Raw genomic sequence first — 24,677 nt, 5'->3', positions numbered from 1 at the left:
TTTACTAGAAACCATGTGACTTGTTTTTAGAGTAGCCAGAACTTTCTTTCTCAAACCTCTTTCTCTTTAGTATAAGATCATGACTCCTTTAATCTTTTTTTTCTTTTAATTCTACTTTTCTACATACAAGAAACATGGGTGGGCACAGGCAGGATCTACTTATTTTTCTATTGTAAACGACAGGCAACCTCAGTTACTTTTCATGAGCATCCAGGTACCTTACCAGCAACTTCTTCCTCTTAGAATTGAACAAAAATATCATTCCTCAAGGATGCTTCCCTTACCTTCTAAGTTGGAATTGTTAGGAAAGCGTGGGCTACTGTGGCTCAGCAGGCAGCGTTCTGACCTGCCATGCTGGAACCCAGGTTCGATTTCCGGTGCCTGCCCAAGCAAAAAAAAAAAAGGAAAAATACATAAATATATCAAATATAAGAAAAAATAAACTTTACTTTATGAAAATAAAACAGTCCTGTTAACCAATCAAACCAACACCTTCCATGCCAATTGTATTATATCTCCAATATCAATTTTGTAATCTATTTTTGGTTTGTAAAATTAATCCATCTTTCTCCAACTTGTGAAAAGATTATAGAATCCTCTCAGAAAGCTAGAATATCTTTTTTCCACTTCTTTTATGGTCAGCCAAGCATTCTTTCTATTTCTTCTCTCTTTAGGTTCATGTTGCTTTTCCAGGACCCCCTCCTACTAGATATTTCATAACAACAATCTCTCTTCCTTGCTATTTTCTAGCATGAATATCAGCATCTTTAAACGAGGCTCCTGAGAATGCTGGGTTTACACGTCAAAGTTTCCTTTTGTTGCTTTGCACTAACTTACAGAAAGCTGAAAGACTGAGTGCTCTTTTTGTCACTCTTCCATAGTTTTTCCTTTGAGAATTTCTGAGTACCCTGTCACTGCTGCTCTTTCCATGTCATACTTAAAGACATCTTTAATCCATTTGTTCAGGACCCTGTCATAAAACAGGTTGGGCACAATGTCATATTAAAGAAACACAATTACTTATAAGTAATTCAAATCTCTACTTAGAGTCTCTCACAAGGCATTAAAGGGCTTTTGGTTTATAAACGATAGCAACACTTCTTAGAATCCCCTTTTCTACCTTCTTCAGACTTTTCAAATCATCCTTCCCATCTGTTGCCCAGAGATTCTCACTGTTGAGCCTTTGTGTTGTCAGACCTCTGTTTCCTAAGTCCGCCCTGAATGGCCCTTGTTGTTTGTTTCTCTCCTCCTTCCCTCCTGCCTCTTCAGGCCAAACCAATCTTACGGAAGAGGCAAGAGGGAAAAACTGAGTGGAAGTAGAAATATAAACACATGTCTTTTGACTAGTAGAAGACTGGAATACTTATGCATGCATTTTATTCTTGTGACACATCCATCCATTCATTTAGCCATTCAGTGGACATGTATTAAGCACTAAGTATGAGCCAAGTATTGTGGAAATTCAAAATTCAGGCATGGTCCTTGCCTTGAGAAGCTCATACATATATATATATATTTTACAATCACACAGTCACATTGCAAAAGCTATATCACTACACAATCATCTTCAAGAAACATGGCTACTGGAACACAGCTCTACCGTTTCAGGCACTTCCCTCTAGCCTCTCGAATACACCTTAAACTAAAAAGAGGTTGTCTATATAATGCATAAGAATAACATCCAGGATAACCTCTGCCACTGACACTTTATTTGGTCTCATGTCTTTCTTCCCCCTTTTGGTTGAGAAGGTTTTCTCAATCCCTTGATGCTGAGTCCCAGCTCATTCCAGGATTTCTGTCCCACATTGCTGGGGAGGTTTACACCCCTGGGAGTCATGTCCCACATAGAGGGGAGAAGGTAGTGAGTTTGCTTGTCATGTTGACTGAGAGAGAGATAGGCCACAACTGAGCAACAAAAGAGGTTCTCTAGGGGTAACTCTTAGGCCTAATTTTAAGTAGGCTTAGCCTATCCTTTGTGGGGATAAGTTTCATATGAACAAATCCTAAGATTGAGGGCTTGGTCTACTGATTTGGTTGTTCCCACTGCTTGCAAGAATATCAGAAATTCTCCAAATGGGGAAGTTGAATTTTCCCCCTTTCCTGCCATTCCCCCAGGGGGACTTTGCAAATATTTCTTCATTCACTGGAGAAGCTCACAATCATGGTGATTATGTTTCTGCTACAGTTTCTCCATTTCCCTGAAACTTCAGTTTTGAGCAGATGAGGGATATCCTTGCCAAACACAATTTCCTTGTTCCTGTAAAGTAGACTCCATTCCCACAAGGAGAAAGGATGCAAATAATAACTGGTCTGGATCATGATTTGAGTCTCTATGCTCTGCATTCTTCATTTCTCGTGGACTCATCTCGTTCCTCCTTCCCCAAGGAAGCATCATGAAGTCCTCTGGTCTTAAGGACAGTGGAGCTGCAGCCTCTCTTACTTCACCAACATATGTCATAGACGAGTAACCTGGTTTTGTGTTATCTCCTGTGCTCACCAATGTCTTTCACTTTCAAATCATCAGATTACACATTAATGTCTATTAAAGAGCGGCTACAATTTGTTGGGGTTTAGGCCCCTTTTTCCTTATTTTTTACTCTCTCAGATTTACAAGAAGGCATTCATTTCCACAAAATATACCATGAATCTAGCCCCTATTTCACCATTGTTTTGGTACAAGAAAGTAAGCTCAACAAGCAATTGATAAGCATTCAAGAATTGTAGGCATGGTACTAGGTGTTGCTGATCCAGAAAACAATTTTAGTAATAATAATAAAATAACAATATGCAGGGCATTTGTTGAATGCTTACTAATATTCTAGGTACTTTACTAAATACTTCATATTCATTGATGTAATTATCATAGTAACTCTATCAACATGTCATTTTATAGATGAAAAAATAAAGGCAGAGAGGTTAGGTAACATGCTCAAGTTTATACAGCTTAAGTGGCAGAGCCCGGATTTGACCAGAGGCAGCCTGATTCCAGAGCCCATGCTTTCAGCCATCATGCTGTAATGGAAAATGAATAAGATTCATCGTATTCATTATTTTTGCCTTTGAGATGCTTATAGTTTAATGATAGAGGCAGGTAAAAGTCCTTAAACAGATTATTTCAGTATAGCATGAGTGCTGAGATACAGGCATGAATAGGATGTTTTGTCTTTTCTCACTCCCTCCTTACTCACCAACATGTTACAACTCTAAAAGGGTAGTTGCCCTGGTGATTGGCTCTGGCTTTGTACTGAGAGATAAAGAAGCAATTAATTGAGGGTTTTATTATCTTCCTGAGCAGATATCTTAGACTCACTGGACAGCCTGCCAAGGACCACCTCGGTCAGTGTTTCTCAGCTAGGAGCATTTTGCCCCCTGGGAACGTGTGGCAGGACCTGAGGACATTGATGACGGACACACCTGGAGGGATGCTATTGGCATCTAGCAGGCAGAGGCTGGGGGTGCTTCTGAACATCCTCAGTGTGCAGGGCAGCCCCCCACAGCAAATTTCCAGCCCAAAGTGTCAGTGGCACGGCGGTTGAAAAATACTGACCTAAGCCATCTTTTAACATCCACTTCTATTAACACACATGGAAGGAAGTCATAGAATGAGGACAAATCTGAAATATATATCTAAAGACTTTTAAATCCTGGAGTGATGTCCCAATGGGCTCTAGGCTCCAAGAGTCAGAGACTGTGTCTGCATTGCTTGTTGCTGATAGGAGAGCCTAGCACAGTAACGAGCACTTAGTGGGTGTTCAATAACTGCTGCTAGGTCAGAATGGATCATGCCAGAAGGCTTCTAAAATGCAGAATGGACCAATCAGAAGCACTGCGGAAATTAAGAGCTAAGTCTGTCGGCTTATGCACCCAGCACATAGTAAGTGCTTAATAAACATTTGTTGAATGGATAGATGGCTGAATGAATGAACAGGAACTGAAAGCCTTGGGGACATGGGCATTTTTATCTTTTAATCATTAAAGATAATGCTTTTGGAAAGGAGAGATGTGTGGAAAGTAAATGGCAAGATATCTAGGTGATGTTAAAGAATGAGACTTTGTTTTTATGTGACAGCATATGAGACCAGAGTGATATAAGTCAAATTCTCTCATCTCTCTACCTCTAGACTATATATACATACATATATTCTCTTTCCTCCACCAAAATATGTCAGTGATCCTCCCTTCATCTTGCACCTTTCATCTTTTCTTTCTCCTTACCTTAACCAATCCAGCTTTTTTTAAGAACCAGTAGCTTATACAATTTGGGCTATCCTTGCAAGGACAAAGAACAAAGCTGCACCTACAAATAGAAACAAAAGTGAATTGAGTGAAAATGGGAAAAGACATCACAACAAATTGCAAGTTTTCAAAAGTTAACAAATACTACAGACATCATGAGAGCTGGAAAGATAACATACTATTTTTATTAATTCATTATCTGTATGCTTCTATGATACTTTGCCCCAGAACAGCTTTGGCTTCTGTGTATGTCAAACCTTGTTTCTTTTTTTTTTTTTTATTTGTTTTCTTTTTTTATTAATTAAAAAAATTACAAGAAACACAAACGTTCCCAACACATATACTCAGCAATTCACAATATCATCACATAGTTGCATATTCATCATCATGATCATTTCCCAGAACAGTAGCATCAATTCAGAAAAAGAAATAAAAAGACAACAGAAAAATGTAACAAACAGAAAAAAAAAATTTTACAGGCCATACCCCTTACTGATCCCTTTCATTGATCACTAGCACTTCAAACTAAATCTATTTTAACATTTGTTTCCCCTATTATTTATTTTTATTCCATATGTTGTACTCGTCTGTTGATATAGTAGATAAAAGGAGTACCAGACACAAGGTTTCCACAATCACACAGTCACATTGTGAAAGCTATATCATTATACAATCATCTTCAAGAAACATGGCTACTGGAACACAGCTCTACATTTTCAGGCAGTTCCCTCCAGCCTCTCCATTACATCTTGGATAACAAGGTGATATCTACTTAATGCATAAGAATAACCTCCATGATAACCTCTCGACTCTGTTTGGAATCTCTCAGCCATTGACACTTTGTCTCATTTCACTCTTCCCCCTTTTGGTCGAGAAGGTTTTCTCAATCCCTTGATGCTGGGTCCCTATCCATTTTTTAATGCACGTATCCTTTTATGCACATTGCTTTCACAAATCTGGGATAGTCCTATGGAGATAACTTTGCTATAACTTCACACTTGATGTGTTGTAAATATTTTCTCATGTAACTAAATATTCTTCTGCACAAATTATATCTATTTGTTTCTCAATATACTAATGTGCTAAAATTTGTCTAATACTTATTCGATGTTTCTTTCCCATTTCATTGCTATTTTAAATAACTTTGGCATAAATTATCCTTGAATTCAAGTATTTACTTAAATCTCTGATAATTTTCTTTATTTCTCCTATTTTTAAAAATAATTGTTGTTATTTTTGTCTGATTGAGAAATACAAAAACTATACATTATCTATTTGGTGAGAGAGATGTATTTTTTTTTCTACTTTCAGTTATTTTTATTTATTTATTTTTTTATTAATTAAAGAAAAAAAAGAAATTAACCCAACATTTAGAAATCATTCCATTCTACATATGCAATCAGTAATTCTTAATATCATCACATAGATGCATGATCATCATTTCTTAGTACATTTGCATCGATTTAGAAGAAGAACTAGCAAAACAACAGAAAAAGATATAGAATGTTAATATAGAGAAAAAAATAAAAATAATAATAATAGCAAACCTTGTTTTTTGCCTACTTGCCACCGACTGCTTGTGAAGGGCTTTATGTCACATCCTTACTGCGGCACGCCAGCAGACCCTGCCCTTGATGTCAGCTGAGCCAAAGCAGAGGCAGCAAGATTGCTGGATGCCATTTGATTCACTGAAGTGGCTAGCAATAACTCCATAGGACAGAGTCTGAGAGCCACCTAAATATATCTCCTGAGCCTGTATTAGTTTCCCATGGCTGCCATAACAAAGTCCCACAAACTGGAGGCTTAACACTGCAGAAATGTATTCTCTCACAATTCTGGAGGTTAGAAATCCCTAATCAAGGTGCTGGCAGGGGCATGCTCCTTCTGAAGGCTCTAAGAAAGGAAACTTCCTTGCTTCTTCCTAGCTTCTGGTGCTGCCAGCAATCCTTGGTGTTTCTTGATGTGTAGATGCATCATTCTAATCTCTGTATCTGTCAGCATGTAGCCTTCTTTTCTGTGTCTGTGTGTCTGGATAAAAGAATACTAGTCATTGTGTTTAGGGTTGACCCTGATCCAGTTTGACCTCCTTTTAACCTAACTAATTGCATCTTCAAAGATGCTATTTGCAAATAAGTGTGCATTGGTTCCAGGTGGACGGGGATTCGGGGGAAACATTTTTAAGCCCACTGCAAAGCTCAAATTAAATACTTCCCAATTCTACTTCCCCTTAGCCAAATCTCCAGAATGTCCACAGCTTCGATGCATTCAACAGAAGCAGAAGAGTGAGGTAGGGAATGCTGGAGTAGAAAGACTGTATCTAATCAGTTGTGGTTAAAAATATGAATGCACAAACACATTACCAGTTTCCCTCAGGGCCAGAGAAGGGAACCTGAAGCTTCAGCTTTATCAGTTTCATTGTAAATCTGCCTCTGATCCAACGGTTGCCAAAAAAATGGTTTATACATCTTCTTACCTTCTAAAACACTTGTTTCTAAATTAATCGTAACTGCACATATGATATATAGGCCATTTCTAAAGAGAAAATTTTTTCTAGCAGAATAAAATATTACCAGTAAAGTTGACTTACCTTTTCCACTCTTCCCATCCAACTACCTTTCTTGACTGTGCCTCTTACCACCCCTTCTCCTTGCTCACCCTACACCACCCACTCTGGTAAGTGTTGCTCAGAAATGACACGTACATTCCCACCTTAGGACCTTCATCCTAAGTCTTCCCTTTGCCTAGGCCACTGTCACCCCTGATCCCAGATATCTACTTAGTCCCTCCTTGTCTGTAAAGGAAGACTTACTCCAAACCCACTCCTCAGTGCCCCTGAGTCCCTTACCTTATTCTGTGTTTCCTCTTTGGTCATAGCAATTGTCACCTCCTTTCGTGCTATAAAATGCATTTATTGCCTACTGTTATTTTATCCCATTCTAAGGCAAGCTCTATGAAGGCAGGGGTCTTTCCTGTTTAGTTCATTGATTATCCCAAGTGACTAAAATAGTATCGAACATGTAATTTTCAAGAAATACAAGTTCTTAATTATTCTTTGACTCGCTTGAGTGATTATCTCCTCCAAAGAGATCTTAGTATTTCCTCCATACCCTACACTCTGGATAAGGGTCTGATGCCATAGCACTCTGTGCTTATCTTTATTACAGTAATTAAGCTATTATATTATAATTATTTTTATCTGTGTCTATCCTGCCACATTTGTGTGTTAGATATTTTATAATAGAGTCATTTGCTGTTTTTGTATTTGTCTCCAGGAACTAACACAGTGCTTATCGAACTAAATTCAACAGAGAGGAAACACAAGCTCAGAGGAGACAGGACTTTTCATCATTTTATTTGAAAATCTACTGGTATGAGAGTAAGGGAGAGAGCCAGGATCAGCTTCACTGTCCTTATTTTTTTATTATCTTGGGCATAACTGGATGGATTATATGCAATATCCTACATCCCCTTGCCTACTTGTTGAGAATTTTTGCATCTATGTTCATTAGGGAGATTGGCCTGTAGTTTTCCTTTCTTATAGCATCTTTAACCAGTTTTGGTATTAAAATGATATTCGCTTCATAAAACGAGTTAGGTAGAATTCCTTTTTCCTCGATTTTTTGGAAAAGTTTGAGCAGGATTGGTGTTAGTTCTTTTTGTAATGTTTAATAAAATTCCCCTGTAAAGCCCTGGGCTTTTCTTTGTAAGAAGATTTTTGATGACTGATTGACTCTCTACTTGTGATTGGTTTGCTGAGATCTTCTATTTCTTTCTGAGTCAGTGTAGCTTGTTTGTGTGTTTCCAGGAATTTGTCCATTTCATCTAAGTTGTCTAGTTTGTTGACATATGGTTGTTCATAGTATCCTCTTATGTTTTCTTTTATTTCTTCAGATTCTGTGGTAATGCACCCCTTCTCATTTCTAATTTTGTTTATTTGCGTCCTCTCTTTTTTTCTTTGTAGGTCTTTCTAATGGCCCATCAATTTTATTGATTTTCTCTAAGAACCAACTTTTGGTTTTATTGATTCTTTCTGTCGTTCTTTTGTTCTCCCATTCATTTATTGCTCCTTTAATCTTTGTTATTTCTCTTCTTCTATTTGCTTTTGGGTTAGTTTGGCTTAGTTACTTCTCAAGTTCCTACAGGCAAGCAGTTTTCCTCCAGGTGAGCAGTTAAATCCTCAATTTTTGTTCTTTCTTTTTTTTTAATATAGGCATTTAGGGCAATAAATTTCCCTCTCAGCATAGCCTGTGCCACATCCTATCAGTTCTGATAAGTGGTATTCTCATTTTCGTTCACCTGTGCGTAGCTATTGATTTCTCTAGCAATTTCTTCTTTAATCCACTGGTTGTTTAACAGTGTATTATTAATCTTGGGGTTTGTTCATATGAAACTTAACCCCACAAAGGATAGGCTCAGTGTGGTAGTTAGATTCAGGTGTCAACTTGGCTAGGTGAAGGTGCCTAGATCTATTGCTGTGGACATGAGCCAATGGTATGTGAACCTCATCTGTTGCTGATTACATCTGTAGTCGGCTAGGAGGTGTGCTGCTGCAATGAATGATGTTTGATTTAATTGGCTGGTGCTTAAATGAGGGAGCTTAATGTAGCACACAGCCCAAGCAGCTTAGCACACCTCATCTCAGTACTTGCAGCTCAGCCCAGGCCTTTGGAGATGCAGAAAGGAATCACCCCAGGGAAAGTTGCTGGAACCAGAGGCCTGGAGAGAAGGCCAGTAGAGATCACCCTGTGCCTTCCTGTGTAAGAAAGAACCTCAGTTGAACGTTAGCTGCCTTTCCTCTGAAGAACTAATGAAATAAATCCTCTTTTATAAAAAGCCAGTCCATCTCTGGTGTGTTGCATTCTGGCAGCTAGCAAACTAGAACACTAAGCCTACTTAAAATTAGGCCTAAAAGTCACCCCCAAGAGAACCTCTTTTGTTGCTCAGATATGGCCTCTCTCTATCAACCAACACGACAAGCAAACTTACTGTCCTCCCCCTGTCTACGTGGGACGTGACTCCCAGGGGTGTGGACCTTCCTGGCAACATGGGCAGAAATCCTAGAATGAGCTGGGTCTCAGCATCAAGGGATTGAGAAAAACTTCTTGACCAAAAGGAGGAAGAAAGAAATGAGACAAAATAGTGTCAATGGCTGAGAGATTCCAAACAGAGTCAAGAAGTTATCCTGGTGGTTATTCTTATGCATTAAATAGATATCACCTTTTGTAGTTAAGATGTAATGGAACTGCCTGAAAATGTAGAGCTGTGTTCCAGTAGCCATGTTTCTTGAAGATGGTTGTATAATGCCATAGCTTTCGCAGTGTAACTATGTGATTGTGAAAACTTTGTGTCTGATGCTCCTTTTATCTACCTTATCGACAGACAAATAAAACACATGGATTAAAAATAAATAAATAATAGGGGGAACAAATGTTAAAATAAATTTAGTAGATTGAAATGCTAGCGATCAATGAAAGGGAGAGGAGAGGGGTACGGTATGTATAAATTTCTTTCTGTTTTCTTTTTATTTCTTTTTCTGAATTAATGCAAATGTTCTAAGAAATGATCATGATGATGAATATACAACTATGTGATGACATTGTGAGTTATTGATTATATATCAAGAATGGAATGAGCATATGGTAAGACTGTGTTTATATGTGATGTTTAATAAATAAATAAATAAATAAATATTTTTTTAAAAGAGTGTATTATTTAATCTCCATATATTTGTGAATGTTCTTGTTCTTTGTTGGTTATTGAGATCTGGCTTCATTCCACTGTGATCAGAGAAAGTGCTTTGAATAATTTCAATGTTTTTAAACTTATAAAGACCTGTTTTGTGCCCCAGCATATGATCTATACAGGAGAATGTTCCATGAGCACTAGAGAAGAATGTTTAACCTAGCGTTTGGGGTGTACTAATCTACATATGTCTGTTAGGTCTAATTCATTTATCAAGTTAATTTCTCTATTCCTTGTTGATCTTCTGTTCGGTTGTTCTATCTATAGAGGAGAGTGGTGTATTGAAGTCTCCTACTATTATTTTTATTTTTTAATTATTTTTATTTTTATTAATTAAAGGAAAAAAAGAAATTAACACAACATTTAGAAATCATTCCATTCTACATATGCAATCAGTAATTCTTAACATCATCACATAGATGCATGATTATCGTTTCTTAGTACATTTGCATCAATTTAGGAAAAGAACTAGCAAAACAACAGAAAAAGATATAGAATGTTAATATAGAGAAAAAATAAAAATAATAATAATAATAAAAAAAAGAAAAGGAAAAAGAAAAAAAAACAAAAGACACAAACAAACAAACAAACAAACAAAAAACTATAGCTCAGATGCAGCTTCATTCAGTGTTTTAACACAATTACATTACAACTAGGTATTATTGTGCTGTTCCTACTATTATTATTGAAACATCTATTGCTCCCTTCAGTTTTGCCAATGTCTGTCTCATGTACTTTGGAGCTTCTTGATAGGGAGCATACACATTTTTGATTATTATATTTTCTTGATGAATTGACCCTTTAGTTAATACGCAGAGTCCTTCTTTGTCTCCTTTGATATCTTTACATTTAAAGTCTATTTTACCTGGTATTAGCATAGCTACTTCTGCTTTCTTTCAGTTACAACTTGCATGGAACATCTTTTTCCATCCTTTCACTTTCAATCTATTTGCATCCTTGTGTCAAAAAAGATGAGTCTCTTGTAGGCAGCATATAATTGAATTATATTTCTTAATACATCTTGCTGATCTGTATCTTTTAATTGATAAGTTTGGTCCATTAATGTTCAAAGTTATTACTGAAGTGGCATTTCTTGGACCTACCATCTTATCTTTTGGATTTTATTTGTCAGATCTATACATTCTTTTCTTACATTTTCTTTTTATCTTTTAAGTTACCCTTACTGATACTCTTCAATTCTGTACTCTCTTCCAAACCTCCCTCTCCTGCCTTTTTTTTTTTCAACTGACAGAACTCCCCTTGGTATTTCTTATAGGGTCAGTCAGTCTCTTGTTGACAAATTCTTTCAGGATTTGCTTGTCTTTGAAAATTTTAATCTCTCCCTCAGTTTTGAAGGACAATTTGGCTGGGTACAGAATTCTTGGCTGGAAATTTTTCTCTTTCAGGGTCTCAAATGTATCACACCACTGCCTTCTCACCTCCATGGTGCCAGTTGAGTAGCCTGAACTCAGTCTTATGTGGCTTCCCTTGTATGCAGTAAATTGTTTTTTTCTTGCCACTTTCAGGATTTTCTGCTTCTCTTCAACATTTGACAGATTGATTAGTACGTACCTTGGGGAAGGCCTATTTGAATTTATTCTATTTGTAGTTCATCAGGCTTCTTCGACTTGTATATTTATGTCCTATATGAGGGTTGGGAAGTTTCCCCTGTTATATCCTCAACTACTCTCCCTAGCCCTTTACTGCTCTCTTCTCCTGGGACACCAATGATTCTTCTACTTGTGTACTTTTTTTGGTCCATCATTTCCCTGAGATCCAATTCAAATTTTTCCATCTTTTTTGACATTTATGTCATTAGCCATCCCACTTATTTTATTTAGTAGTGTTATATGAACATCTTTGATTAGTTATTCCAGTGTCTGTGTCTCCTCTGGTGTTTTAATTTGGCCACTAGGCTGGGCTATATCTGTCTGCATTGTGATGTGTTTAGTGATCTTCTGTTGTTTTCGTTGCATATAAATATCCTGATTGCTTTCTTTGGAAGTTGATTTCCTTCAGTAGTCTAAAGCCTTGTATTTGCAGGATGGATGTGGAGCAGGATGCAGGGTGGGGGGTGGGGCACAACAACACAGTGATGCTTTGCAGCGCAGGTATAGGCGCAGGTTGGGGATGTTAATGCTGGTGATTGTGAATGTGGGCACCCAGCAGCCAGGGAGGATGTAGCTGTGCAGGTGCACGGTCTGGAAGGCATAAACCCGGTTTGTGCTAGTCTAGGGCATGGAGCCCTTTGTGCAGATGCACAGAGCTATGGCAGCAGGTTGGAGTTATGCCTGCATAACTGGGGGCTGGGAACAGATGTGACCCAGTTGCACAGGTCAGTGCTTTCTCAGAGCTGGTGGACATGACTGTGGGCTGTGCACATGGGCGTGTCTAGGAATGCCATAACCCAATGTTCCCAGGGCTGAAGGGCGTGACTAAGGGTCGAGCACATGTGTGGGTCTAGGGGGTCTAGGAATGACATGAGCTGATGTGCAGAGCTCGGGGTGGGGGGGGCAAGGTGAAGCTGTGCGTCACTATGGGCGGGTGCAGGTGTAGCCTGGGTATGGAGGTAAGCACTTGCAGGTTTTATGTGCTGGCAACAGCCTGTAGGGAGCAGGGAAGGGGAGGTAGTTCTCCGGAGGTGTGCAGGAAAGGTAGGTTGGACTGCACTTGGGGTGGGGTGTGGGGTGTGGATGCACACTGGGGGTTGGTGGGGTGGGGGCACTTGGAGTGAGGAGTGGGGACGGATGGCGGGGTTCAGGCGTGTGGGGTATGGGTGAGTTGCGGATTGCCAGGCTGCACTGGTGAGTGTAGCGCGGTCAAGGAATGCGGCTTGGTTTACTTCCTAGTCCCTGTCTCCCCATCCATGTACTCCTGTGGGCTCTGGGCTTCTGCATTAGGCTCCAGTTCTTTGCTTCTCAGTTTCTCAGCTTTTGCAACCAGGGCCATTCTGTGTGGTGCAGAAGACTCTCCCAGGTCAATTGTGCTCTTGAATCACCATCTCAGTCACCCTCCGGTCCCTTCTCTAACTTTTCCTTGGAGCAGGGCTGAGCTCAATCTACCCGATTCTGCCATTTTCCCAGAATGCCTCTTGCCTACTTGTTAAGCTCCAACTTTCACTGACTTCATGATCAACTAGGGGCTAGGACTTCTTTTTTTTCTTAATTAAAAAAATATTTTTACTAATAAAATGGCATGCAAACAGAAACATTCTTAACATACAAACATTACATACATGGTGTACAATCAGTGGCTCACAATATCATCACACAGTTGTGCATTCATCACCACAATTACTTTTTAGAATGTTTGCATCACTCCAGAAAAGAAATAAAAAGAAGAAAGAAAAAACTCATACATACCATACCCTTTACCCTTCCCTCTCATTGACCACTAGTGTTTCCATCTAACCAATTTATTTTAACCTTTGTTCCCCCTACTATTTGCTTATTTTTTATCCATATTGTTTACTCATTTGTCCATACCCTAGATAAAGGGAGCAACAGACACAAGGTTTTCACAATCACACACTCACATTGTAAAAGCTCTTTCATTATACAGTCATCTTTGAGAAATGTGGCTACTGGATACAGCTCTACAGTTTCAGGCACTTCCCTCCAGCCTCTCTAATACACCTTAAACTAAAAAGGGGACATCTATACAATGCATAATAACCTCCAGGATAACCTCTTAACTCTGTTTCAAATCTCTCAGCTACTGACACTATTTTGGCTCATTTCTCTCTTCCCCCTTTTGGTCGACAAGGATTTCTAATCCCTTGATGCCAAGTCCCAGCTCACCCTAGGATTTGTGTCCCATGTTGCCAGGGAGATTTACATCCCTGGGAGTCATGTCCCATGTAGGGGGGAGGGCAGTGGGTTCACTTACCCTGTTGGCTTAGAGAGAGAGGCTACATCTGAACAACAAAAGTGGTTCTCTGAAGATGACTTGTAGGCCTAATTTTAAGTAAGCTTAGCCTATGCTTTGCAGGAATGTTTCAGAGAGGTGAACTCCAAGGTCAAGGGCTCAGCCAATTAATTTAATTGTCCCCATAGAGGCTAGGACTTTTGATGAAGACTCTATTTGCCGCCCCCAAGCAGATGTCCTCAAAGCTCAGGTCCCCGGACTACACTACATTCTCTAAGGTCTCACTCTGACTCTCATTGACAGTTCCTTCAGCACCTGGGGTGATCACCATCTCTGGCAGCAACGTCAGCCTAACCATCTCTGAGCAACTGTCTGACTACGAGCAACTCAGTTGGTATTACACGTCTGCTCAGAAAATTGCAGAATGGGACTTGGGCAAAACTACATACTTTAATTCTAAATTTAAGGGCAGAGTCAAGCTTGGTGATCCAGCTACCACACTGCACATCTTCCAAGTCCAGAAAGAAGACAGCAGTACATACATCCTGCAAGTGTTGTATAAGACTGGGAATGAGCAGGAGTGGAAGTTTCCATTGAAAGTGTTTGGTGAGTAAGGGCGCCAAAGGACACAACCCTTCCCCAGCCAGTGGCCCCTGGGAGGCTTCCTGGGAGTCCCGGGGGCACTCTCTGGGAGGAGGAGGGTAAAAATCTTGGGGCATGTTCGATTCATTTCTCCTAGAGCCTATTCTACTTGGGAATCGACTTCAGTAGGCAGACCCCAAAATTGATAGCCCTGGGACAGCTAAAATGTCTTCTGACATTAGTGAGACTAAGGTTTGGAGAGAAGGCAAACAATAGAGATCATTTCCTCTCTATCTTCATTCTGTCTGTCTATCAACCCAAATCAGTCCTGAGCTCATTTTAATTATATCTCTGGACAAAGACTTCATCAGACTTGAAGAAAAAGATAGAAGAGATAAAGGATGGGTGGAAGGAGGCAGGAGCCATGAGAAGTAGTGTCTTGCAAGTCAACTACTTCAAGGGATTCTGTTATAGTTGCATCTGGTTTATTAAGCTTAATCTCAGATAGAGATGTGAAGGCCCTTTCCTTGAGGGAGGCAATTATGGATTTATCAGGCAAAACAGGGTTAATCTCTCCAATCTGATGTGGGATTGCTGATTCCTCAGGTCAGACTGTTACAGGTTTATCTCGCAAAGAAGACTCAGAAGAATTTAGGGGTTCAATACTCCTACCGTCATCATGATCAGTCCATATGCTCCCATTCCAATTTTGAGGACCCCATTCCTTTCCAATCGGTGCCCTCACTTAAACAGCAGACACCCTACAAAGCTGAGAATTCAATTTGTGTTAAAATTCAGCTACTTGTACGATGAGATTCTGCATTTGGTTTTCAGAAATCTCGTCCACAGCTAAAAGAAATAGGAGCTTCTTTCAGGGCACACATAGAAACTATCATGTCATTCATGCAATATTTGAGCTGGGAATTTGAAACCTGGAGCTCATCGTTTCTTTCTTTCTCTCTTTTTTTGTAGCAATTTTATTCAGCTGTAATTAGGAACAACCAGCCCAAATCATTATACTTTTCAACATTATGAAAATCTGCTATGTGTCACTATAAGCATTTGAGTAGGGGTAGCCAATGGTGATATTTGTATATCTCTATTGTCAGTTCATGCCATGGACTATCAGTGCCCTCTTGGTCAATGGGAAAATAATTATTAGTGCCTTTATATCTAATCAGATTAAAGAACCAATTCTAAAAACCCCAGAAACAACTCAGAAATTTCATCCTTAAGATTCTGTTTCTCAAGAACCACTTTTGGTACCAAAAATTGTTGTTGTCCAGAGAAATGGAACTGACAGGAGATATAACTATATATATATAACATATATATATTATATTACAGGAGATATAATTATATATATAATTACACATATAATTATATATATAATTACCTATGTATGCATATATGCATGTATATGTATATATATGTGTGTAAATATTAACATATTTACATAAGAATTGGCTGATGCAACTGTGGGGATTGGCCAGTTCAAATCCTGTAGAGCAAATAAAAAATTGTAAATTCCAATGGAGGTGAGGCTGGACTAACAACGAGAAGATGAATGGCTGAAGTAAAGTCAAGAATTTTTCTTGCCGACTTCTGAAATCCTCAGTTTTGGCTTCATAATCTCTAACTGATTTATAACTCCTTTGTTGGATATAGCTACAGTCAGCCATAGATCCAATCAACTGACTATCGATGAAAAGCAATCCATGAAGTACCCTCACAGTAAAATCAGGCCAGTTCTTGCTTGACCAAACAACTGGACACCATATCCTAGCTGGTTGACACATGAATAACCATCATAGACGCGTTTTTGTTTTTTTTTTTTTAACCTTTCAGAATGTGTAGGAGAAAAATGTAGTCTTTCATTGCTCCCACTCATAGCTCCAGCTTACCCAGTATGTATGGGAGAAGGATAAGGGCATTATACTTGGAGTCAGACCTGGATTCAAATGTGAGCTAACTACTTAGTAGATCTGTGACTGAGGACAAAGGTCTTAATATCTCTTTGCCTACATGAGGTAAGGCTCCTTTCATGAAATGAACAGAAAGCAATTCAATGTACCTTTAGCAAAAAGGGATAATTTATTTTAAACAACTAAGGCCATTTACAGCAAATGAAAGAGGTGAGAAGAGTCAGGAAGGGCTAAAGGGAAGGAAATGGGTACCTAAGGGAATCTTGGTATGGCTGGGAACTCTGGAATCTATGGACTGTACCTGTGGGTTCTTGTCATTTGCACAAATGATCTCTCAAAGGCTAGACTTTTGTATCTCTTGGTTAAATGTTCAAGAGAGAAAAAATGATTGGCTCAGCTTGGTTTAGGTTTGTGTACTTGGTTCAAACATTTATGGCCAAAAGGATTAGGTTATATATGGCAGAAACATGATTCCTAGGGAAATCTCCCTGAGATTGGAGAGGGAAATGTATTAGAGAAGAAGGGTTAGGCACCTCAAAGCATTGGGTTCCACATCATATAATGAGGAGAAATATTTATATCTACCTTTTAGGGTGTTATGAGAAGCAAAGTAGATAATGAAAGTGAAAATATTTTTAAAATGCTGAAGTACAGTGCAAATGTATGATATTGTATATAGTCAGGTCCCACTAGCCAGAGCCTGCCCTCTTGCAATTCTTCTATTCTATATGGCCTGAAAATTCAGGAGAGTTCTGGGAGAAGGAAAGATTCAAATTCTCTTATAGTGAGATTCTGGTAAACCAGCTGGAGAAAAGAAAACAAACAAACAAAAACCCTGATTTGTCATATTTGCCAATTTCAATGGTGTGAATACTCCCACCATGGCCAATTCTAAGCTGCTAATGGTTTCACAACCAGCTTGCAAATTTCTGAATATTTAAAAATATATATATATATTTTAAAAATCCCCCAAAAATCTTTCAGTACACTCTGCTTGAAGTTAAGATCCAGAGGCTGGCCTGGGGAGGAATTGTTCTTTGACCCAGCCCAGGCTTTTCTGACCATCTTAGAGCCAGACCACCCCAGCTGGCTCCATGAATTTAACCCACAAAGTGGCTAGTAATGGTACTGTCATTGTGGGGAACCGAGCTGTGCTGTCATTGTGGGAAATGAGGAAGGAGTGTAACCCATGAGGTTACAACACAGGAAATGGTGAAAACTGGTCTAAATATTTCTCATGTAAAGCATGTGGGGGCAGTCCAGTGATTTGAGACAGTTTCACAGAGATGGATTGAGTTCAGGAGGTGAGACTGATAGAGACTTTATAACCCCTCCACATGCCTACAACTCAGAAACAAGGCCTGATCTGGTAAATTCTTTGCCACATTGGACTCCATGAGCTCTGAGCCACACTGATTCCATAGGCATTTTGCCCTTGACCAGAATGGAAAGATTCCAGAGGATTTCAGATAAACCCAGCTCTAGTGAAAGAAGGATCGATACTGGATGTATTATTTCTCTTCCAATCCAACATTGGGACAACCATAGTGATAATAACATGATCTCCAACACATATAAAACACTTCAATATTTATAAAAGCCCTTCCCAATGGTTGGTGCCATTTTATCTCACTAACGCGGTGAGGTAGGATTGTTTTACAGATGAGGAGAAAGAAGTTCAGGGGTTTGACTACTTTGCCTAATGTCACTATACCAGAGCCAAGACTGGTCTCCCTCTAAAGCTAGTGTTTTGCTCTTTTCATCACATAAATGCTTTATTCGTCATTTGTTCATTCATTCATTCTTCCTCTCATCAGTACTAATAGAGTATCTCCTTTGTGGCAGGCACTGTGCTAGACTTTGGGAAGTCAACTTTAACAGACTCAGTGCTGTTCATCATGGCTGACATGTACTGGGAACTACGTGAGGGTCTTCTCTGTAGCGCTGCCAGAGTCCAGGACGATGGCACCTCCCCTGGTCGTTGCACAGAATACTTTGCCATGTGCGGGCTGGTAACTCCTACTCCAGGACTTTCCCTGAATCTAAGCCTGAAATACTAAGTCAAATTAATCTTGAAGGATAGAAGGGTCAAGCTGCCGGTGGTGGGTCACTGTTAGAGAAGGGACCTTGAGCATTTGGGAAACCCAGGACTCTGGCTCCCCCTCCTGGATTCAGCATAGCTTTACCTGTCTAGAGCCTCCCGAAGTTAGAAGTGCTAACTGGGTCCCTCTGTTGGGGTCTCTTCTCCATGACTCTCTGTAGTCAGGCGCCACAGCCCTCCCCAACTCCTTTTGTGCTTTTTTGGCCAAATCCTTTCATCATAAATAAATGCCTCATATATGTATAAACTCATTATCTCATCTTTTAACATACTTTCCTTTTTCAGACCCTGTACCCAAACCTGTCATAAAAATTGAAGAGAAACGTGAAAAGAATAACAGCTGCTATGTGAGACTGTCATGTGAAATCCATGATGAGTCTGTGAAGTCCATGTGGTTTACAGAGTTAGGACCCCTTCCAAAGGAGCGCCAGAAAAGTGTGCTTGAAATCACCCTTAAACCAGACAACCACGCCACGTTTGTCACCTGCCAGTTCAGTAATCCTGCCAGCAGCCAGAACAACACAATCTATTTGAGTTCGCCCTGTACTCCGGGTAAGAAATATCCCTGAAGGAGCTGGGGAAATGAGGTGGACAGCAGGAATTCATTGTCCCGTGAATGGAAAAGGGTGCCAGGATCCTTCTTGGCCATCTGGCCCAGAATCTGGTGGCGAATCTCAAAGGCATCTGGGAGACTTGGGAAAGTTGGGTTTTACTCCCAGCTTGGCCACCCCCTCTCAGCAAGCTCTCTTGGGGATTTCTGTGTCCTCATTAGACAAAGAGCAGTTGGCATCCGACTCTGATGGCCCTCCCTAAGAGGCCATGGTCCTAAAGTCTAAGGCCAGGGTAATTGTAGGGTGAGCAGGAAGGAAAAGGACGAGTGGTCTGTCATGTCTGAATTTGGGAGAACAGTCCAGATGTGGATAAACAGGTGCATAGAGGCATTCCTGTGAGAGCCTTGAACTAGGGTGGAGGCTCTGGGTTTCACTTTTTGGATTCTTTTGTGTCTCCTTTGAGGCATCCCTCACTTGAGCATCACTTCTGGCTCTAGATCAGGCCTCATGGGTGCTCTGTTAGGGTAGTTAAGATCATAGGGTTTAGAGAAGTCACACTTGGGATTAATCCAGGGTTGTCACTAGCTAGACAATTTCTCCAATTTTTATCCTTCTTAAATAAAAGACAACATCATTGTTCTTATTTCTTAGATAATCCTTTTAAGGAGAATTAAATGAGGCAATTTATGTTACTTCCCTAGGACGGGTCCTGTCATTTGACAAGTTTCCAATGAATAATAGTTAAATTGGGTTCAGTTCTCTTAAACTCAGGAGACACTAGGGGTTTGGGGGACCCCTTAATAAATTTGGCTCACTATCTCCAGCATTCCAGGTTCTTGCTTCCCAGACCCAGGTGCATGAATTCTTCCGAAGTAACTCATACCTGTGGCACAGGTATGATTGAAATCATTTGATTGACAGCTATTTGTCTGTCAATCTCAGTCATGCCCAGTCATCAGGGATCATGACCCCCAGAGATGTTGCTTTCACATGGTCCTCCTGGACCTCGTCCACCCCCCTGCCTGTGCTGACATCTTTACCTTTGCTCTCACACTTGGGCTATGAAAATTTATGCTCTACTTTATTCTTCCTAGGTAATTGGTCATGTCCTTCCTGCCCTCTTTGGATATTCCCTGATTTCCTGCTACCATAGACCCAATGGAACAGTTAGTTTTGATGTCTGACCATAAGACTATAATTTGACTTGGGTGTTCTAATACCACATATGAACATCATATCTGAGACCCAGATGAAAGAAGAGGTGCAATCCTTGTCTCTTTTAAAATGGGGCTGATTGCTCATCTGCAGAAATGATGAAAATAATAATACATGCATTTTTGGAAGGGCTAGACCCATTTTGTCACTTTTTAACCCCCCAAAACATCCTAGAAAAACACCCCAAATCTCCCCTCCCCATTTTATCACTTTGTTTCATTTTCCATTTTCTTTCTCCCTTCTTTCATCCCTGCTTCTATTTCTTCCCTCCTCCCCTTTCTCCCTCCCTCTCTCCCTCTTTTACTCTTTCCTTCCTCTCTCCCTTCCTTCCTTCCCTTTTTCCTGGGCCCATAGATATGTCAAGATAACCTTCAAATACCCAGCTAAGCCAGTGATATTTAAGAGATTTGGGTGCTCCTAATATATTAGGTCTGGGAAGATTGAGTCCTTGTGAGGGAGAGAATGTCTCAGGCCCACTGGGACTGGATCCAGGAAGGCAGCTCATTCCCCTGCTCAGCTACCAAGTCTAAGCCCAACAACACGCCCAACTCCTTCCCAACACGTAAACCAAAGCACCTTAAACATTCGTATTTTTCTTGCTCTTTCAGCTCAATCCTTTGGAGTAATTTGGACTGCAACTTGGCTGGAGGTCATGATACCCTTTGTTCTTGGATGCTTATTTATCTGGGATTAACTCTTATAACTCAAGAATAAAGCTTGAAAACCAGAGGATATTGCCTTCATCAGCAACCATGCGTAGGACTGTTAACCCAGACAGGAGCTCTGGCTACATGGGATAGGGGAAAGTGTGGTGTTGAAAATCTGAGGATTTTCAACTTAGCTTTTTGAAGCATTGCTGATACCTCATTTTATTTTCCCTAATTGTTTCTTTAACGTGTATAGATAGAGAGATAGAGATAGATGATCGATAGATAGAGACAAGGATACAAAGATACATATTTGCTCTTCCTACCAAAAAAATGTGAACTTAATATGCAAATGTTTTCTTGCTTGTTTAAATGAAACATCTGTTATGATGTCAACGTAAATTACTGGAGTCGTCCTAACCTATCAGACAACGTTTGTTCTGTCAGCCTGGACGAGCTGGAACATCAAGATACAACAGGGAAGATCCTGGGTTCAGAGGCCCTGACTGCCAGCACAGCTGGGGAGTTAATTTGTCTTACCTCTGACCCTTCTTCCAATCTCCATTCTAAGCTTCCTGGGGTTTCAGCTCTCCCAAGCTCCCGTTTCCCTGTACTCAGCTCAAAATCTGACCTCCTTCCGAGTGGTTTGTCTTATTCCACCCTTTTTGAGGAAGACACTCATTAGATTTTCTTGGAATATAGGGCCAGGCTCCCTCCCCCAGAACTGAGGAAGAAACTTTGGTAGATAAGAAAATCCCCCAAACCTTTCAAGGGGAACAGAAGCTTCCACTGTCCTTTTTCACCATGGTTTGTATGTGGGCAACTCTTCAAATCCTACTTGAATCATGGGATCTAAGGAAACAACCAAATTGACAAAATGTTGTTAACAGGGTCCTTCATTACAGACACAGAACCCTCAGGTATTCCACAGACATATCACTTGGCAACTGTGCTTTATGTTCCCCTCTTCTAAATCTCCCCATGGACCTGGAGCCAAGAGGCTCCTTAAAGAATGCATTCTCCCTTTAGGGAACTGCATTGTCTCTTTAAACCACACAAACTTTCCCCACATCCCTACTCCCTTTCATTTCTTCTGAGGGAGAGACAATGCTATGTGTTCACCAGAACCTTTCATTTTCTTCTTGGGACAATAGGAAAACTCTCTTTTTCCAGCTCTCCTTCTATCTAGCAAGGTTCTGGTCAGCGAAATGTTGATATGGCAGGAAGTCAAGGACTCTGAGAAGTGTAGGCACCCGATGCAGGGAGCTTGGAGGGCAGTTGCCTGGTCTCCATTGGACATGCATGACAAGAAATTTGGGATTTTGTCTATTACCCCAGAATAGTACGGGCTCCCTAAGGCCCCCGTCCTCCCCTCAGCCCAGCACACATTCCCACTCCAATCATAGCCTCCATCCTCCAGTCCAACACCTCCTCTCTGTAAGCAGCACCCTTTTCCTCTTCCTCACTTTTTTTTCTTGGTAGAAGAGGAAGTTTTCTGGGGATATTAGGGCCCCAAACTGTCAGAATCTGTGACCTTCAGAAGCTGCTTCATCCGCCTTAAGCCAGGTTCTCTTAACTCAACAATGAGTCCCAGAAAGCTAAAAAGCATACACACACATACCCACGTGTGTACACACACATGCACATGCACACAAGCATATACACTTGCATACATACACTTCCAAGGGGAGTGAAAAGGCATTTCTGGGGAAAGCAGTAGGAAGGAAACATACCAGACAAATAAGCATGGCCCTTACTGCTAAGGACGAGACACATCTCTCCTTTTTATTGGTTGTACTTGGAAACCTGAAGCAAACCCCACCTTAGATAGCCTGGGTCACAGGCACCAATGGTTCCTTGCTTGTCCCATCTTTGAAGGATGCACGATTTGTAGGGCCCAGGCAAAATGAAAATGTGGCGTCTCTTTTCCAAAAAAGCGGGGAAAAAAGGTGTCATTAAAGGCTCTGAAACAGAAAAGTTTTTTTCCTTTCTTCTGCAGTCTCTCTCTTGACTTGTCCTTGTATTGTTATTTGTTATTTAATTAATCGAAAATTTAAATTATCCGTCATGAATTTTACCATTAATCTTAATATTGTGCAATGTCAGTTTTAAATGCAAGTATAAAAACATTTAATCCATGTGTGGGATCTTTGAAATTACTTGATTTATATTTCGTAGCTTCTACATGCGCATGTATCTTGTTCTTTCCAGAACAGTGGAAACACTGCACAAAGCTAACTTAACTGTTTTCATTTCACTTCTTGATGCAAACACATCTTTACCAACACTCTATGGAAGCTGGTGATTTCCCTAACATGCTTACCTGGTACTTTCTTTGAATCTTGCTGAAGTTTCACACATGGTGGGTGAGGCATCGTGAATGCTCCCCATGAATGGGGCACCAGGGAATGGTGATGGATGCGCTTATTGCTAGAGTCTCCTCTCCTCATGTGCATGCTCCATTGTCCCTGCGGACTTCACTTACAAAACACAAGTTGGAAGTTAAAATTATTAAGAATTTCCAGATGATGATGGTAGAGCATGAAACCAAGCTCAGGGCCCTTCTGAACATGGGGCCCTGTGCAACTGCACAGATCAAGAGCCCATGAGGTCAGACATACCACAAGGATACTCTGTGCCAAAGCAGCTCCCTCTCTGAAAAGTTCCAGTTCCTGACTCAAGGCCTGATTCTTGTGTGCTCTTCAACCTCTCATCTGTTTGTGTACGTTGAAATAGTGGTAATGAATATCAGCAAACACAAGCCCTTTTTCTTTGTGCAAAGATGATGTTCCAGCATTGCCCAAAGTTTTCAAATGAGCAGCTTCAAGGGACCTGAAGTCTTCGGACAAGCTGTTTCATGCTATTCCTCAGCTGCACTGCTCCCAGCTGTCTCCACTGCAGTGAGTTTAAGTAAAACTTAAAGCCTTGGGTTAGATAAGAGATTCTCAAATTTTAACTTTATCTTGTTAAGATGGAGACTGAATGTGAGAAGGTCTGGGGTGGAGTCTGAGATTCTGCAATTCTGAGAGGCTCCCAGGTAATGCTAATACTGCCATACCTGGACCACTTGACCAGCAAAGCACAAGATGGTTTCTTAGCTTCCTCGCTGTTCTGACCTTCACTTTCATGGTTTTATTCCTTTCTGTGGGCCTGATTCTCTCCTCTACTTCCTCCCCTGCTCTGCATCTGGCTGCTACACTGCTTCTTTTCTCAAGTCAAAATTTCAATAGCCAGGATCCCCAGGCTATACCACTTATACCTCCAGGGACCAACCTGTCCCAATAGCCGGCGCAAGACGATAAATGGAAGGTTTCCAAAGTTAGGCGCTTCTCAGAACGGAAAGAATGTCATCTTTACACCTGGCTTTGCACAGATAAATGACTTCCATTGGGCCCTGGCAGTGGAACTTGGTAAAGGCATGCATAAAGTAAACCTGGACCCTCAGAAAAATTAATTCATTAATTTGCCACCCATACTTACCAAGTGCCTACTTAGACTAGGGTCTGAGGTCGTGAACTGTGAGTTGCTTAATGAAACCTGACATCGGCTGAGTCCGCCTACGTGCCAGGCCATGTGTTGAGCTCTTTAATGAATGCTCTCCTTTAAGGGATGGGTCTGGGGTATTGGAAGAAGAAGTCTTTCCAAAATTCTTTCGTGGGATGAACTTTAAATGGCATCTTTGGCCAAGTTAATTCTACACAACTCTTGCTGAGATAAAAGCAAATTTAGAAAGCATTCCATCCCTCATCCTCCCTTCTTGCCTGGGAAAAATAGGATCAGCCTCCTTCAGTGTCCTCAGACTTATACTCAG

General features: G+C 40.5%; 1 protein-coding gene across 1 annotated transcript in view; it reads left to right on the top strand.

Annotated features, from left to right (window-relative positions):
* The window catches only part of CD48 (CD48 molecule), a 28,115-nt gene extending 4,961 nt beyond the window's left edge, over positions 1–23,154 (top strand). Inside the window, exons 2-4 of the mRNA XM_077156635.1 lie at positions 14,149–14,451; positions 18,739–19,005; positions 20,828–23,154. Coding sequence (XP_077012750.1) covers positions 14,149–14,451; positions 18,739–19,005; positions 20,828–20,913 — 656 coding nt within the window. The 3' untranslated portion in view covers positions 20,914–23,154. The remainder of the gene's footprint in view (positions 1–14,148; positions 14,452–18,738; positions 19,006–20,827) is intronic.
* The last annotated feature ends 1,523 nt before the right edge of the window (positions 23,155–24,677 follow it).

The sequence above is a fragment of the Tamandua tetradactyla genome, chromosome 4 (assembly GCF_023851605.1).
Source record: "Tamandua tetradactyla isolate mTamTet1 chromosome 4, mTamTet1.pri, whole genome shotgun sequence".
NCBI lineage: Eukaryota > Metazoa > Chordata > Mammalia > Pilosa > Myrmecophagidae > Tamandua > Tamandua tetradactyla.
This window is presented reverse-complemented; position numbering and strand designations above follow the sequence as displayed.